This window comes from Dendropsophus ebraccatus, chromosome 10 (genome assembly GCF_027789765.1).
Source record: "Dendropsophus ebraccatus isolate aDenEbr1 chromosome 10, aDenEbr1.pat, whole genome shotgun sequence".
NCBI classification, from domain to species: Eukaryota; Metazoa; Chordata; class Amphibia; order Anura; family Hylidae; genus Dendropsophus; species Dendropsophus ebraccatus.
Window position 1 is genome coordinate 57,172,404 of NC_091463.1, and position 19,369 is coordinate 57,191,772.

At 39.3% G+C, this 19,369-nt stretch overlaps 1 protein-coding gene and 1 long non-coding RNA gene across 8 annotated transcripts in view; both read right to left on the bottom strand.

Moving 5' to 3' along the window:
• Positions 1-19,369, bottom strand: part of LOC138765646 (uncharacterized) — a 680,565-nt gene that overhangs the window by 442,863 nt on the left and 218,333 nt on the right. The gene's annotated exons all lie outside the window — the stretch shown is intronic.
• TRPC5 (transient receptor potential cation channel subfamily C member 5) overlaps positions 1-19,369 on the bottom strand; it is a 262,067-nt gene that overhangs the window by 157,017 nt on the left and 85,681 nt on the right. For all 7 annotated transcript variants that reach the window (XM_069942768.1, XM_069942769.1, XM_069942775.1 and 4 more), the window contains one exon: positions 12,230-12,628. In XM_069942768.1, coding sequence (XP_069798869.1) covers positions 12,230-12,607 — 378 coding nt within the window. In that variant the 5' untranslated portion in view covers positions 12,608-12,628. The remainder of the gene's footprint in view (positions 1-12,229; positions 12,629-19,369) is intronic.

A 19,369-nucleotide genomic window follows, 5' to 3' on the forward strand; every position in this document is an offset into this window, starting at 1 on the left:
CCTAAAAGTTATACAAATCACCAATATACAATTATTATAGGAAATGCTTATAAAGTGCTTTTTTCCCTGCACTTACTGCTGCATCAAGGCTTTACTTCCTGGATAAAATTGTGATGTCACGACCCGACTCCCAGAGCTGTGCGGGTTGTGGCTGCTGGAGAGGATGATAGGGACACTGAGCATCCTCTCCAGCAGCCACAGCCCGCACAGCTCTGGGAGTCGGGTCGTGACATCACCATCATCCAGGAAGTGAAGCCTTGATGCAGTAGTAAGTGCGGGGAAAAAAAGCACTTTATAAGCATTTCCCATAATAAGTGTATACTGGTGATTTGTATAACTTTTGAGGGGTAATACAATACTTTAATAAAAAAATTCTTCTCCTTTAACCCACCGCTGCCAGGCTTATACATTGCCTGGCTGCGTTCCTGCTTTCTTCTCAGGCTCCCTGCTCTTTGGCGTCTTGCTCAGCCAATGAGTGCACTGCCCGAATCAGCCACTGATTGACTGAGGGACACCAGGGAGCTAGGAGCCTGAGAAGCAAGCAGGAGCACGGATAGGTAGTGTATTGGCCTGGCAGCGGTGGGTTAAGTGAGAAGGAGCTTTATATTTGGATTTTTCATTCTGCTGCGAGGATGTAAAGCTATAGAAAATGACAGTACTGAGTATCACAGAAGGATTTCTCCACAGAACTTGCAGCGTGAAATTCGTTGCGATGCACTACGTGTGAAACTGGCCTAAAAGTAAAGCTTAAACTTGGCCAATCATTCATAGCTATGGTGTGAAATGTAGCAAATGCTAGCTTTAAGATGAGGTATATAATTTTTTTTTTTTGCTTTGTATTCATTATATAATATCCTTCATACATAGCTTGTAAAATATAACAGGAAACCTGATGACAGGTGTGCTTGAAACATCTCTTAACATATTGCAGGTCTTTTCTCCGTGGATGTAAAATTCCAGATGGCAATAATAATAGTTACTTAATGCAGACCGCTAATGAGAAAAAACTATATGTAAGCTGCTGTTCATTTCCTCAGGGGAAGCAAAATTACGGTGCGAAGATAAAATATATCATTTTCCTTTTAAGAAACTTTGATAGCAATCTCTTTTTATTGGACAAATTGCAAAAGTCAAAAGATAGATTTAAGTTAAGCTTTCCTGAAGAGCTTAGTGTATCCTTATCCCGCTAATTCTCTTCTTTCAGGACTAGGTTGTGGAAGTCTGTTATAAGCATTGAATAGAAAGTGTTGCTGTCTCTGTAATCAGAGTTATATAATAGGCTCCTCTCATGAGGGAGATATGGTGCAGGCTAAAAAGCTTATCAGGAGAGAAATAAGCAATTCATCTCCTCTTTTATCTTGTACATGCATGGCCTGGATGGTATATATATATATATATATATATATATATATACTGTATATATTGCTGCTTTCTTGTTAATGTTAAAAAATACACTAGAATCGCTCAGGATTATTATACACACACAAATACTATTTTTAGTAAACTGCACCATAAAAATAGGATTAGTATTTTGCTTGTATGTCCCACAGCTATTTGCTACAAGACTTGCCTCAAGAGGTATGGAGAACTGGATACTGGAGGATTATAGGGAACTTTATATTAGCCTACTGGTTATTCCCCTTATAAACACACAAGAAATGCTGTAAATTAGATGAAAATATCTTACACTGTAAGGCCATGTTCACATTGCGTGAAACAGCAGCCGTTCTGTGACCCGGCCAGCCGACCAGCGGCCATGAGCGCCCGCATCCGAATTTACCACTACACACAATGGAGTCTGCAGCTGGAGCCATTTTGTGAACAGTTTTCTGCGCGGCTGGATGGAATCCCGGCCAAAGGGTATACTATATGTATACTCTCCAGCCGGGATTCCATTTATTCCAATAGAACGTGTGTTTTGTATAAATCACAACCGTTGTTGCAAAATGCTGTGATTTATACAGAACATACGTTGAGTGAACACAGCCTAAGGCTATGTTCACACAACGTTATTTTCGAGTAAAGAATGGACACTGATTGCAATTAAATCAGCGTCAGTTTTTTACTGCAGGGGCTGCATTGCATTGAAGTCAATGCCCGTTAACCCCCGGTATTATAACGCCCGTAATGTACATGCCTATTATTTCATGACGCTGTCCACCGAACAGCGTCCGGAAATAATAGCTGTTTACACAATGTAAAGTCAGCCGGCGGCCGCACTTTATGTTTCAGTTGATGGTTAATTGATTTGTGGGCACACCCCCAAATTGTAAAAAAAAGAACGTACCTGCAGCCGTTAAAGAGGTAGGAGCATGCTGAATGCATACCGGCGGACGGTAGTTTAACATCGTCTGTTGCTGTGCAATTGGCGCTGTTAAATGTAGTGTGAACATAGCCTTATCAAAATGTTTACAAAAATATTTTATTTATTAAAGGGGTACTCCGAAGAAAGTTATACAGATTTGTAAATTCCTTCCACTGTTTGGTTCCATTTGAAATGATAATAAAACTAAAGAATAATAAAAATCTCAAGCCTTCCAGGACTTATCAGCTACTGTATGCCCTACAGGCAATGATGTGTTCTGTCCAGTCTGATACGGTGACAGGAACTGAAAACCTTTCCTGCATTGGACAATTCCTGTCACGAACAGAGGTGGCAGCAGAGAGCATTGAGTCAGACTGGAAAGAAAACACCTGCAGGACATACAGCAGCTGATAAGTACTGGAAACATAATGTCCCTGCCTTATAATTCATCAGTGCCATCCTCTAGGGTAAAGTTATGAACTATGTGGCAGAGATTACATTTTTAGCCTTAATATTTGGCACCTGGTTTGTCAGTGTTCCTTTCATTTGTCTTTGCGTCACTTGTCGCTATACAAATAGTTATTATTATTATTATTAGTTGTCCGTTCCACGTTTTACAGTTCTTCCTGAACTTACCTTTGCTTTTTGCCTAGCGGTTTATTGTGTCTGCTGTGCTATGATGGACAGCTCTCTCCCCCTCTGTGTTTTTGTCTGGTCTGCGTTTCTCTGCTAGGACCTATACGTTTTGGGTTCGGGACTTGGTTACCCAAGAAGGTATTTGTGTTCCTCATAGCTCTGTTCAGCTTAATCCAGCATTTTGTCATGCACATAGGGGGAGATTTATCAAAGGGTGTAAAGTTTAGACTGGTGCAAACTGCCCACAGCAACCAATCACAGCTCAGCTTTAGGCAGTGCTGAAAGGAAAGCTGAGCTGTGATTGGTTGCTGTGGGCAGTTTGCATCAGTCTAAATTTTACACCCTTTGATAAATCTCCCTATATAGTGTTTTCTGGTATTCTGGTGCCTATTTTGTTACCATTCTCTGTCTCACTGATTCTGTTTTTGTCGTTGTCCACCGTTTACCTTGCTACCGTCTCCGGTTATTGTCCTCCATTTGCCTGTTTCTGACTATCCATTCTTTTTCTGACTTTGTACTTTGCTGCCCATTTTTTGTGACTATGTTTTTGTCTGCCATCATTGTACCTTGCTCACGCTCTCTGTTGCCTGTCTGACCATTCTATACCGTGTCCTGTCTTTTGTCTGTATTTTGTCTGTCCGTGTAGTGTCCTGTTTTCTTGCACTTATTTCAGGGAAGGGACTGTTGCCCAGTTGTGGACAGTTGTTTAGGACATGCTCTGGAAGTAGGCCGGGACAATGCTGGAGGGTACTAGCGTTAGGGTCAGCTTATCCTATCTCTTTGTCCCCCTGAGCCCTGACAGGAAACCTTGACATTTTTAACCCTTTCACATCAGCAATACGTAGATATACGTTGCTGCTGCACATACCCCGTGCAGCAGAAAAGTATATTTGATGTGTGTGTGGGACCGCTGCAGTGAGAGCGGCCTCTCATTAACCCCTTAAACGCTGTGATCTATGGAAATCGCATCGTCTAAGGTACTCAGTGACAGGACTAGCTCCTGTCACTGAGTGATTGGGACCCCTGCTGCCATGCTGCCAGGGTCCCGATCGCTTGTACCGACGGGCAGGGGTAAGTCACCTACCTCTGTCCTGTCAGATCGGCCATCTATGTATAGAGTCTGCTCTCAGACAGGCTCTATGCATAGATCGCCGATAACACTGATACATGCTATGCTATGGCATAGCATAGATCAGTATATACAATAAATTTTTTGCATATATTAAAGTGAAAACAAGTGTTAAAAAAAATGTGTAATAAAAAACGTTTTTTAAAAAGTATTAACAAAACCTCTTATAACCCCCCTCCCAATAAACGTTTAATATACCTCCTTGCCCATTATAAAAATAAAAATATAAAAAAAAATAAAATAAAATAAAGATATTATATATCATAGCATGCGGAATTGTCCGATCTATTAAAATATAACATTATTATTTTCGCACGGTGAACGGCGTTAACAAACAAAAACAAAAACACCAAGATTGCTGATTTTTTTAAAAAAATACTAATAAGCAATGAAAAATTTTCTGTTACATTAATATAAATTAGTCAATTACAAATCTATATAACTTTCTAACAACGGTTGATAAAAAATAAAATCATTTCTCTGGAGTACCCTTTAATTTTAACATTTGGTAACACTTTAACCACAATAGAAAATCTTATTCAAAGGATACAAGTGATAAATAGTTGTTACCAGAACAGCAACTGCCCCAGCAGGTTCAGGGGAATCAAAGACCCCACCATTGCTTTCCTCTGCCCTTGAGAACAATTTGCTGTAGCTAGCACATCCGTGGACGAGGTATGCATACATAGTGTATGTACATGTGCCCTATTCTGGAGCTGCACTTGCTAACATTTTCTCTGAAGAACCAACAGGATCAAGATCATGACATAAGGCTTATTTACACATAAGGATTTTCACGAAGCTGTCAGATCTCTAGCAGTGGCTTATCTACTGGAAAACAAATGATCACTCTTTCTTTCCTCTGCATTCTGCCATCGGTGAGAAGTTGTGCTCTCCAATATATATTAGATTATGAGATGATCCCGCTAAGACTTATAGCTTAGAACTTTAATATAAAATCAGGATGATAATATAAACTGTTGTCTTATTAAAATAAATCATGAGACTGTTTAAACATCAAAGTATGTGAGGGAAATGCAGTTTTTTTTATTTTAAAAATTTTTAATTTTATTGAATACAAAAGAAATATAATAGAAAACACCATATATAAAAAAGGAGACAAAAAACAAAAAACAAAAAAAAAACCAACCTATGAAGTGGCACCATAGATTTCTACCCCTTGCTGGGTGAGGCATCCATAATGTAGGTGGACTTTAGGTACAACCCTGCAATAAACTGAACAAATAACTAGAAATCCACTTTATGTAAGACTTTCAAACCATTGTGAGCATTGCAGAAGGCTGGGAAAGTGCTAAGTGTGTACCATCTTCCCATGTGATAGCACATTCATGGAAGGATGCATATTTTCACATACCAGATGCTCACAATAGTGATGAATTTGAAATATGCTAATCCTATGAAGTACAGAACACTTTAAACATGCCTGTGTGAAGATAGCATATTAAGAATTCATTAACCCTATGTAAGTTGTCAGCACCACTTAGAAGACTAATTTATACTTACTGGTTCGTATAAGTATGTGAGGGACTGAGATGGCCACATAGTGATGACTGGATGACTGCGTCAGAGTATCTCCAAAATACTGGCAGGTCTTATGGCTGCTCTTGGTATACAGTGGTTAGCACCTACCAAAGTGGTAGCATGAAGGGAAGCCAGTGATGGCTCATTGATATGCATGGGGAATAAAGACTAGCCTGGTCTTGTCCATAGATCAGTAGTATAATTAGTTTAAAAAGGTTAATGCTGGAGATGATGGAAAGGCGGCAGAAGACAAGAGGCGTTGTAGCTTGCTGTGTTTGGAGCTGTGTAGCCATGGGTGGGTTCAAGTGCTCATGCTGACCCCTGTCCACCACCACCTACAGTAGGGATATGCTTTAGAAAAGAACTGAAAAATCATGTTTTCTGCGAAACATTGTTCAGAAATAGTTTGAGGAAATTGACAAAGAGTTCAAAGTTTTGACTCTAGATAAAAATTCGATTGAGCATCAGCTGAATGTGCTGGAAAGTCTGATCAGATAAATGTCTTTTTTGCATTCATCCACATAAACCCATCCTATCTTCTCCACATCAGCTATACATGATAATAAACATGCAGAGTAGTGATCGACTCATAGCTAGCTTTCTAGGAATACATGGCAGTGTATAGAGTTTTAAAGCAGAGACAAAATCAGTATATTCCATCCATTGTTACGTGTTTTTCCTCCATATTCTTTCATTAAATTAAAGCGTAACTGTCATGTTTTTTTTATTGCAGAAATCAGTAGTATAAGCGATTTTAAGAAACTCTGTAATAGGTTTCATCAGCCAAAAAAGCCTCCTTCTGTACTCAAGAAACAATCTCCCAGCCTCCCCCCTTGACTTCTTATCTGTGCATTATCAGGCAAACACGTCTTCATTACAGAGAAGCCAGTGAAGACAGGCTCTGCTCTCTCCATTCTATCCTTATGGAGGGGGGAGGGGCCGAGGGAGATGAGGGAGCAGGAAGAGGTGACATGAAGGTCAGCTGTTTGTAGACTCTCTGGGCACCTAAACCGTAGGATTCTGGGGTCAGAAAGGTCAGTGCTTATCTATGAACTTACTGAGAGAAGATTGCAGGGTGTTGTGCTGTGCAAGACTGCTCCGTGCTCAGTCACTCCTAACAGCCCCTCCCCTCTCCATAGCCACATAATGGAGACAGAAATCCTGCTGCTTCTGAGTGAGGGGGGAGGCTGGGAGATTGCTTTTTCAGTCCAGAAGGAAACTCTTTTGGTTTATAAAACCTATTAAAAAGTTTCTTAAAATCGCTTGAACTGTTAATATTTAATGTTTTAAAAAAAATGGCCCTGAAATGACAGTTACGCTTTAAGGTTTACTTGAATGTTAAATCTCGGCAGTACCCTCTACCCTATAGGCTACCCTATACTACCATTCCTTACAGAGTACTGTACTATGCAGAAGTCTGAGGTTCCCTAATAGGCTCCCATAGTATAAGATTAGGGTTTGTGGGTTACACATATGTAACCCAGACCCCACAAGACTTCTTAGCTATTGCAATTCGCAGTCTCTTTATGCTCAAGTCTAGAAGTGTTATGGGGATAGCAGAGACAATGACTCCTGAGACTTGATAAGACTAAGCCACATGCATGTGTCTGCCTTAAAATGCCACATAGCCATCAGGGGCCTGGGGCCATTATAGGCCTCATGGCAAACATTTGAAAGGGTCTCTGCCTTCCCTTCAAAATGTAGGCTCTTTTAAATGTTGTTACAAACATTCCCTGTTTTAGGTCCATATATACCCACCTAAAGGGTCACAAACTGTAATCAATCAAGTCAATCAATACATAAAGAATCTATATGAAATTGACAGAAAGCTAGTATATAAGAAAGAAGGAGTGGATGGTAGAAGTGTCCTATACCCTGAGGTACATGCCACTTGCACTATCCCTATGGCACAGAATAAATAAGATACTTCTGTAAAATCTGAAAAGAAATAATTGACATGTGTAATTTGAAGTAGTAATTTAACCCTTTGGCAATTATGTTGGGTTATTCTAGAAACTAATATAGAAAAATGTTTCTTTCATCTGTTTCCATAAGATTGTCGGCAGCAAAAGACCACCTCGTCCATCTAGTCTGCCATTATATTATTTCCTTTCTTATTATCTAAGGCTGGGTTCACACACTGTATATTTCAGGCAGTATTTGGTCCTCAAGTCAGGTCCTCATAGCAACCAAAACCAGGAGTGGATTGAAAACACAGAAAGGCTATGTTCACACAATGTTGAAATTGAGTGGATGGCCGTCATATAACGGTAAATAACTGCCATTATTTCAATATAACAGCCGTTGTTTTAAAATAACAGCAAAAATTTGCCATTAAATGACGGCCATCCACTCAATTACAACATTATGTGAACATAGCCTTTCTGTGTTTTCAATCCACTCCTGGTTTTGGTTGCTATACAGCCTCACAAATACAGCCTCAAATATACATAGTGTGAACCCAGCAAGATAGATGTACATTTATCCCAGGAATATTTATATTTTCTTATTGTAGATTTACCAACTACATCTGCTGGAAGTTTGTTCCAAGCATCTACTACTCTTTCAGTAAACGATAGAAACACAGAAGATGGTTGGTAGAAAAACTTCCATAGAATTTGTATGGACCATGCACTACTGCCTCATCCGAACGCCTCCTTGCTGTGGTTGTAAGATAACAGCTCATTATGGAATTGAGAGTAACTTACTATAATAGACAATAGTATGTGATTTGCTGCATTACTTTTAAGGCTAATGTTTATACTCTATCCATCTTTCTCTTCAACCGTATTTCCAGTGAGACTATAGAAGACCATTATACTGTATTTAAGCATAATGACATTATTCAGCAGAAGCCTTTATGTTTATTGACTGTATAAAGATCTAAGACTCCTTTAAGTCTATACTCTGTAGATCTATCTCACAGCTATATTGTAAAACAGATTTACAATCGGTGGAAAACTAACACATCATAAGTAATCATCTCCCGTTCAGTAGCTAACTTATTTCTCTCATAGAGGGTAGATATCACTTAATGCCTCTACTCCTAAATCATCCCTATGGATAGACTCTCAATGGGTTCTCCCGCTACGCAATCCAAGAAATTAAAGTTGTTTTAATGCAATCTCTCAAAATTAATTTGCATAACTTTACAGAAATGCACAGGATATATGTAAATTATACTTATAAAAGAGACCTTGTAAGCAGTCTATCTGCTGTATTTATAGCGCTTACACTAATGTTTGGCAATTGTAGGATGAAAACACAACTGAAATGAATATACATTTGATTCAATTATGAAAAGCACGGCTGGGAAATTGCAGGAATGAACATTGAAAATAATGGATAGTATGGATGCCCATTGACTTCAAGGGGGTCTCATTTATTGCCGCAGGGAAACCAGTTGGGATATTGTAGCTTTCCCATTACACATGGCTGGAGATCCCAGTGTATAAGCTCATCGCATCGTTGCCTGGCCTGAAAGGGGTTTGCAGTATAAAATGACGATATCTAAATCTGACAACCTATGTTAAGATTATATCTTTCGTGTCACTTCTGATAAGTTAAAGAACTGAATATTGTGCTATTTCTCTATTATTCCTTAAAGATGACATATATATAGTACAATGCAAAAAATCCACATTACAGTAGCTGCTACCTTTAGGCAGTGTTACACGACCCAAGCTGGCTGTGAACGAGTGCCAGTCTCCCAGATCAGATCTGTGATGGTTTACAGAGCCTATTACATAGATTGAATAGATTCACAGTGCAGATCTGCATAGATTCCTATTGCAGATTAGCAGCAGATTACAGTACCAACAAAGTACATGTGGTTTAAAAAAAATCTACACACTTCTTGGCTGAAATTGTCATGTGGTGTAGACTTTATAGTCTGCAGCAAGTCAATTCATGTTGCGGATTTACACATTGAAATAAGTGGAAAAGTTCTAACCGAAGTTGCAACAAAATCCGCAAAAATCAGTCTAGTGTGCATGAACGCTTAAAGGGATTTTCTGATCTTTTTGACAAAAAAAAATCTGTATTAAAGGGGTTATTCTTTGAAAAATTAACTTTTTCCCTATCCACAGGATAGGGGAAAAGTACGAGATCACAGGTCCGGCGACCTCTGTACCCCCGTTGATCCCCATATCGGGCCCCGATGGCTCTGTTGTAAATAGAGCCACGGGTACGGTGCGTGACCCTTGGCTCAAATTAATCTAATGGCCCGGACAGAAAGAGCCAAGTACTCTTCCAGCATACTCGGTTCTTTACATTGCTCCATAGGAATGCATAGAGCCGCGGGTCATGTGCCGTACCCGTGGCTCTATTCATAACAGAGCCCGATATGGGGATTGGTAGGAGCCCCCACGATTTTTCCTGGAATACCTCTCTAACCCTTCTGCTCATCAGTGCATGTTACCACTGAGGCTAGTGATTGGCTTAAAGCGTAACTGTCATTTCAGGGTAATTTTTCTGAAAACATTAAATATCAACAGTACAAGCGATTTTAAGAAACTCTGTAATAGGTTTTATGTACTAAAAAAGTTTCCTTCTGTACTGAAAAAGCAATCTCCCAGCCTCCCCCCTCACTTCAAATGAAGCAGGATTTCTGTCTCCATTATGTGTCTATGGAGAGGGGAGGGGCTGTTAGGAGTGACTGAGCACAGAGGATTTCTGCAAAGCACAACACCCTGCAATCTTCTCTCAGTAAGTTCATAGATAAGCACTGACCTTTCTGACACCTGAATTTAGCGTTTTAGCTGCCCAAAGAGTCTACAAACAGCTGACCTTCATGTCACCTCTTCCTGCTCCCTCAGCCCCTCCCCCCTCCATAGGCTTACAATGGAGAGAGCAGAACCCGTCTTCACTGGCTTCTCTGTAATGAAGACGTGTTTGCCTGATAATGCACAGATAAGAAGTCAGGGGGGGGGGAGGCTGGGAGATTGCTTCTTGAGTACAGAAGGAGGCTTTTTTGGCTGATGAAACCTATTACAGAGTTTTTTTTTAAATTGCTTATACTACTGATTTCTGCAATAAAAAAAAACATGACAGTTACGCTTTAAGTGTCCTGTGCTACTTCTAATGGAGACTTAGGACTGGTGGTGATGAGCTGAAATATAATTTTTTTTTTTTGTCATGGTATTTCCTGCCCCTTGGTAATGTTCTCAGAAGAGCCAGAAAACGCCTTTAACATTGAAGATCAACTGTTATTGCTGAGAGAAGTCCTACTTAGATATTCTGGCCAATCGATGAATATTGTCATTTTTTGAGCAGTTAATGTTATAGTTCCTCCAATATTATAAAATAGTCCATTTATGTATTATTTTTACAGCATGTACAATAAAGAGATTCATAAGATTACATGATATAGCCTTCCAAGGATATGTGGTGTTTGTATCATGCATAGAGCCAAAGAAATCACTCAGATTTGGACACTGGTTCTAGTGGTCAGGTGATCTGGTGTTTTTATTGACTTGTACGGTTAGGCCTCATCATAGCAAGCAGGTGTGGGCCAATTCATTTCAGTGCCAAGCCAACAAATGTATTACAGGGTTATCTGTGTAAAGGTGCAAGTACTGTAAACCACAAACATCAAGATATTTATTTGTGAAATTGCTGTTGTTGCGTAAGTGGCAGTGATCAGTGAAGTCAACACTAATGTCCCTATATTATCTGAATACAAATATGTTCTAACAATAATTAAGACTTCCATAGATTCTTTCATGGTGAAGGAAGCAAGAACATGAATGCACTTGTTCTGTCCGAGGCGATTCCTCCACACTATGTAGCAGAAGCCTACTAGGGAGCGTTAGCAGCCTCGGGAGAAATTGTCCTTGGTCAGATGAACACAGCTCTGACTGAACTCCGTTTTTCAGCTTATAAAACTGCCCCATGTAGTGTATATGACTATACAAACAGCCAAAGCATGAGAAAGCTAATAATATAGGTCATCTATTACTAATTTTCTAAGAAAACAGGGAATATTTATTTAATAACATTAACCAATTCTGAAGTTCTCAAAAATTTGTTGATTCGTAGTGATCCATAGATGCTGATAGAATCATATAAAAGTATATATGTGATAGAAATCATGCAATATATGCTACATGTATGGATCCTAAATATGTGTTTGTGTCATGAAGAAAGCCCCGGTAATTTGCCTTATGGCATATAGTAATACTATGGTTCATCTGCAAAGGTTGAGTGGATATGCCTATCTGGCTGTGGATTCTCCTGGCAAAATCAGCTAGTTTCAATGTCTAAAATGAATATGACATTCCTTACTTCCTCCTCTGAACTCCAGCCCAAGTGGGAAAAATATATTTTGATTTAATTAAAAATCAAAAAAGCTAAATATTAATAAACCCTCCAAAAATATAAAACATAAATTAGAAAAAGGCACTAAAAAGGTATAAATGTAAAATCTTACACATCCCTTTACATTAACATTGAGTATCCGATTAGACCTGGGCATATTTAGCATAGTGCGCTTGTTATGAATAAAATATGTGATTCCAAACCTAGACAATACAGAAAAAGACAATCCATTCTTCCATCATGAGTATCAGAAGAGCCAACATGGAAGTCAATAAAACAGATTTGATATTTTTACCCACCTGCTTTTCTCCACTTGGTCTTCTGTAACTTAGAAGAAGCTCCACAGCTCCCACCACTTCCTTCCTTATTGCATACAAAAGAGCATCTCCCACATAAACACTGTGGCTGAGTAGAAGCTCCATGATCTCTAAGTTTTCGTTCTCTATGGCTATGAGAAGAGCGCTTCTTCCAAGTGGATCCATGCAATTGATATTGATGTTGTAGTAGATTTCGGCTTCCTCCAGGGCATGCTTGACACTGGCATAGTCTCCCTTTTCCACAGCGATGAGGTAGGCCTTTTCTTCCTGTGACAACTCTGCCTCTGCCCGCACAATCTGCAGTGGAATCCGATCTCTGTAGGGTGAGTAATTCACCTTTTTGTAGTAAAGCTGGGCCATTGTTCATAGTGACATTACAACCTGTAGGAGAAGAAAAATCATAGTATCTGGTATAGTAATAACAACATTATTAATAATAATAATAATAATAATAATAATACATAACATGATAGAGAGACATGATCTTAAAATGATTATATATTATAAAATCTGATTTATTATAGCTACTGTATATGGGGGTACATGTTGGGAAGTCACCTAATGAATACCTCCACTGGACACCACAAAAACGTGTTGTGAAAAGAACCTAAACTTTGTTTCAACCATCCAGGTCTAGGAGAGAATTGAATGAAGAGTACCATGGTACATGACTGTCCCTTTAAAGTCTATAGGATTTATCAAATGGCCAATTAATGCTGTTTGACTATTTCCATAACTCCCACAGGTATCGATGTAGTGAGCCACTGTGCTTATAATTGCTATGATGTGAGAACCCTAATAAGTATAAACCATCAAAAGAATATAGATAATTGAAGAGTAATAGTGTATAAGAAAAATGGTAAAGAAAAAAGTAGAAAACCATTGAGACAACCATAGGTAGGGGTAGCCAGAGAAGGGGCAGGGAAGGACACAGACACAAAGCCCTTATCTGGTCCCAACAACTGACCCTGCCTACTTGCCTCAACAGTCCTAGATGACTGTGGACAACCACTTAGATGGCCCCTACTTGCAATAAGGTGATTACACAAAACAAGGACAACCTATATACAAGGGGTAGTCAACAGGCCATGGTCAAACCAAATGGGCAGCAAGGTACAAAAACAGGATCCAACAGAGTCAGGGAAAGCTAGGTAACAATACAGGAAAGATATGGAGACGCTTGCACGCTACTAAGACTAGTCTAATAGCCAGCGTGGATATCAGGGCACTCATATAAGAACCCAGTCAGGAACCCGATTCAGAACGTGATTGGACCAGACACATACACACCCACAGAAACAAGCACAGCAAGGGTGAGTCAATCAGAACCAGATGTCAATCACCTAAGCAAAACAGATGTTAACTGTGTACCATGATCCAAGCATCACGCCAAGGTCTGAACAGCCATGGGCATCGCAACAGTTTTTGTAAATTGCATAGACATGTAGCAGAACACTATCACAGGTAATGGCTCTAAATTGCCCTTTGTAAGCAGTGCTCTTTGTAGAATCAGGTACAAACATTATGTACAGTAAACACTAAATACACAGACGGAGTAAAAATTTTAACTTTTTATAAAATCCTGTTTGGTGTCACTTGTCATCTGATCCGTTCCAGAAGTGCATTATGTCTTACACATTAGTATTATTCATGACAGAATGTTATTTTGTGTCCCATAATTATATGTCGCAACACTAAATGCCAGTAATGGTGTGTTGGATAAGAAATTGTAACCTTTCTAATTTTCCCAAATTTTAGGTTCATGAAAAAAAAATCTGTTTTTGGACCACTGAACAATAGTGTGTTGCAAAAGAAAAGGAGACAGAGGACATGTCCAATTCAAACTTAAAGAAAGGCATTCATTCTTAATAGTCAGATGAGAATAGGTAACACATATTATTTACTGTCATCTATAGATTATATTAGTTTGATCAATAATCTTCCTTTTTTTTTTAAACAATAACCCCCACATTATATGCATGGAATGTCCAACGTACTTTAAAATAGACAATTATGTTCTAAGGCTCTGTTCACATTGGCCACATATTTTCTTTTTGCCCCTGATGAGCAGAATAGCCAATAGAAAATCATAAACTCTTACTATTCATGGTACTATCTATTCGATTCAACATCAAAATATGAAATATTAAAATATGTCACTGATCCAGTACAAACTAAGCTCAATGATACCTAATTCAATGGTCCTAGTTCATCCATTCTTCCTGGATAATTTGCAGCCTGGAAACCAACTATTACCTGGTCAGTCATATGCAGACCTACTATATATTACTAATAATTACTAAGATTTCTTCTTCTGCATGAAGACTGCTGCCAGTGACTGTTAGCCTGTACCTGCATTACATCAAGAGTAGTTTATATCACTGTTAGTCCAATGATTGTTTATACTGCAGATACTATCAGGAAAAGGAAGGTTTAGTAATGATCGGAGATCAATATAGACCAAAAGTATGGGGAATATACAGAATATACATAAAACATGGTACACCAGAGTGGACTGACATCTCTCTATGCCTGACCTGGAAACCAAGGTAGAGCTGAACCTTAGACATACACTTTAACACACTTCAAATACATATATACCCTTCTATTATAAGTAATGCATAAACCTCTATAACACACGTCAGTGACATAAAATGTTATTGATGCAACTCTTACAGCTGAAGGAAGAAATGCTAGTTATATAATCTAACATTCCATGATATGAATACATAATGATGGGTCAGACTAATAGGGGCTGTAATTGGCTTCTTATTTAATGAACATATTAGGGAAGATTTATTAATACTGTCTTGGATTTAAATGGCATAAAACTAGACAGGACAGGCTGAAGCTGTGCCAAATCGATTCCAGTAATAGATGTGTTGCATATTGCTAGATATGTTGCACACGTCTATTTTCCTTGTGGTCGGCTCCAGTATTTTGGACCCCAATAATGGTACAACGATTAATCAATCTGAAGCATTTCATAATGCCTTTGTATACACTTTACAAATCCACCTGGTAATTTGTGTCTAAAACACATAATAAATCTGACACACATCATGTCCACACATTTCATTCAGAATTCAGGCACATTTTGTCCAGTTGCTCTTTAACCCTTTCAGGGCCGGTCCAGATAGCGCCTTGAAGACCAGAGCCCATTTTTTAAATCTGACCAGTCTTGCTTTAAGTGGTTATACCTCTGTGATATTATAACTTATCCTAGCAATTCTAAGATTGTTTTCTTGTGACATATTGTACTTTAGGTAAGTGGTAAAATTTGGCTGATATCCGTACAATTTCGTGTGAAAAATGGCCACATTTCATGAAAAAAATGACAAAATTTGTGTTTTTCAGATTTTTTTTTCCTGCGGTCATTGTGCCATTTAAGTTATGTGATAATTTTATTGCCAGCGTCATTATGCACGCTGCAATACTGAATATGTGTACTTTTTTATTTATTTTTACATTTATTATTGCATTGGGGGCTATGGGGATTTTAATGTGTTGAACACTTTATTTATTTTTTAATTTTATTTGTGTTTGTGTTTTGTTTACTGTTGTACTTAATTTTACTGTCCCAGCATGGGGACATGACTATTTGATTTACTGATTATAGGCACATTATATTGCAATGCAGATCTGCATTGCATTGGAATGTGCTTGTAAAAGGCAAAGCTGACCAGGCTCAGCTGGACACTATATGATAAAGTGCACACCACTGTATACCAAAAATACAGTCTTTATTAGGACCCAATGCAAAACAAGACACCATAATAAACAGCGATGAAAACCAATTAAAAAACCACCTAGGTATATAGAAAACTAAGTAAAGGGATATAGTGCTCCCTTACTTCACCAGGGAATCAAGCAATACTGTTACTGTTCCACATGATTAAATTACTTATAAATTAAGAAACAAAATGGCTTCCATACCAAAAACAATCACCCAGAATACAATTTATGAATAATCTAAATGCAATAGGAAGAAAGAGTGCTATTGTGCAAGTGCACAAGAAAAAAAAATAAAGCTTTGGCTGTCCAGGCATGAAGGGAATTGTAGTTTTGCAACAGCTGAAGGGCCGAAGGTTCCCCATTTCTAACTTAAACCCTGAACAATAAAAACTTTTGACGTGTCTCTCTTTACATGATAAAGGTTTTTTCGGGTGACAGGTACACTTTAACATAAAGGGCATGATGGGAGTTGTATTTTTAGCCGCAGCATTAGCAGTAAGATGGCTGAAGATTGTCTAGCTCCACATAACTGCACTCTAGCATCCTATTCTAAACACTCAATCCCATTTGGATGTTGCCAGCTGTTCTTTCCTTTTCTTATTTATAAGGCTGTAGCGTTGGCCTTGATGTGCTTCCAAAGCTAATTAGAGATACAAGGTATGCTGGCAGATCTCACTGTTACCTAAGTGTGCACTGCTGGACCGCTGCCCGTTTGCAACTTAAGCTCAAGCTTTCTGTGGTCAACAAGAAGATGTGACGATGAGCTTACATGGACATTTCACAAAGCAAAACATTGTTTTGGACAATAGCCCATTTTTTTTTTAATTCCATTCTCATATCTTGGCAAAAGCTGGAAGGCAGGACAATAATCAGCGTTTCCAATGATACAGTTAGTCTTCCTTATAAATACACGGTATGGCGTGGGAGTAATATATTGTACACATCTACAACCATGAATGATGGAGAAGATGGTAATGCATTAATAGAAGTGTCTCTCAAGTGAAATCCCCAGGGACCTCAGTCGAGAAGACAAATGTCAGCTTGGTTTCTTGTACTGTTGGAGGAAGTCCTTTGTGGATTATACTTTTTAAGATGATTACAGAAACTAAGCCAGATTGTAAATCAGGTTTATTGATGAAGGTGCAAATATATCATAGTGGCTATAATCTCTGTATATAGACTCGAAGGACCCTCTAAAGGAGTGGATAGTTGCTTCCTCTAAAATTCCGCTCAGAGGCTATTTCATACTACAAGGCCTTAGGTACATGGCCGTGTTGTTGTTCTCTATTATACTGTCACAGTGTGTGTGTCTAAATTTATTTCATACCTAAATAAGGCTTCTAGGGGAGAATATAGTTTTGTACCTTAAAGGGGTATTCCAGAGTTCTGACAAAACTTAAACAAAAGCTGCAGGTACATGCACATAGGTGGTATAACACTAATCCTTCTCAGCAAGGATAGAAGTCCACATGGGTATCAGACTACAACTTCTATCATGCATTGCTGACCTTTGGGTTCTGCTTTTTCACTTGTATTCCCCCTGATTGCGAAAGAGCAAGTCTTTACACTATTGTGCAGCCCATATTGTGCTTCCTCTCCGTTTAGCCTTTCACATTTGCCATCATTTGCTGTTTTATAGGCAAACAGCTTACCCATCTGTAACTCCTAGTGCCGCAACTGAGCATGCTCGACCAGACTGCTAAAGCTGACCTACAGGTCACAACCTGTGTTGAGTGATTATGTGGAAAACCGAACAATTTCAAATGAGTATATTGAGTATTTTTTACTTTGTACTGTATACTTTTGAATAGAGTTAGGTTTTGTTTAATGGAATACTCCTGCTATTTTAGTTTTGTAGCTATTAAAGTAAACCACTTTTAAACATAACTAGCACTGGAAATTATGAATGAAGAGTCTTTCCTCTTCTCCAGCACACATAACTTTTTCTTGTGTGAGGTAAGTGGATTGGGGGGGGGGGGGGTGATCTCCCAGCTGCACAAGTGCCACTGATTTACACAATTCTCCATGTCATTTTTCCTGGATTAGGTAAGACCTAAATTACGGACAGGGCTGGCTCCCGGCTTTTGCAGGCCCTTGGGCGACAGAGCCTCAGCGGGCCCTTCATCAATCCATCCATCCACTATGTACAATCATTTGAGACACCACTACCACACACGTGACTGACACACGACTGGCACACATTACTTACTAAATGACACACATTACTTACTGACTGACACACACACACACACACACATTACTGACTGACAAACACACACATACACACACACACACACACATTGTTGATTGACACACACACACACACTACTGTCTGACACACACACACACACACACACACACACACATTACTGTCTGACACACACACACACACACACATTACTGTCTGACATACACACACATTACTGTCTGACACACACACACACACATAGCACTTACTCCTCAGTCTTCTCCCTCTGCCTCTTAGCTCAGCCAATTAACACACTGTAGTTTTGAGGAGCTGCAGGTCATGTGATCAGGTCCTTCATCCCTCTTTCTCTGCAGGACGCTGGCAGGTTCTGCCCTTTCTCCAGTGTCGTCTGATGTTCAGCGCTCACCCTGCACTACAGTGAGGGGGTTTATCAGAACATCGGGCCTCTCTCTGGGCCCCTGGAGGCGCTGTGGGCCCCAGCACTTGCCCAGGTAAGCCCTGTGCTGACGCCAGCCCTGCTCACAGAGATGCTGTTAATCCAGACTTCATAAATGAATCCCACTGTTTATTTAAAATCATAGTCTGAAATCAGTAGCTCAGACTGCAGCAATGTCTCTTCCCCACCTTATACTGCAACTCCTAAATGCACCTATCTGAGATGAACTACTGATCTTGGTGAGGCAAGCTGCTGCCAGCTAGGGATTTTTCTTGCAGGGTGTAAAGAATTACATGGTGGCCAATCAGATAAATGACCAACCATAAAATATATATATATATGTGGGTGGCTTAAGTCCCCCAGAAATGGATTAAACAAAGGATTCTCCAGACAGCCGCCAAGAGGGATCTGATAGGTGATGATGTCATCTTGCAGTTCACAGAAAGCTGACATAGGGCTGAGCACTTCCTGGTGCACATTAGAGCATGTTATTTTTTAGTGGTCACCCGATCCAACTGCAGTAATGAAATGTAGGGATGCAGCTGAACTGGGATGAAACAGATGACACTACAAGACTGCTAGGAGTGAATATGCACAACAAGGGCAAAAACCTGGAGTGCTTCTTTGACCTTTATTATACTACTTCTTCTTGGTAAAGCCTGGAGGAAATGCATATTGTCTTTATCTGCTGAGTTATGCCTATGCCAAGCAATATTTGGCACAATGAATAAACATCCATAGT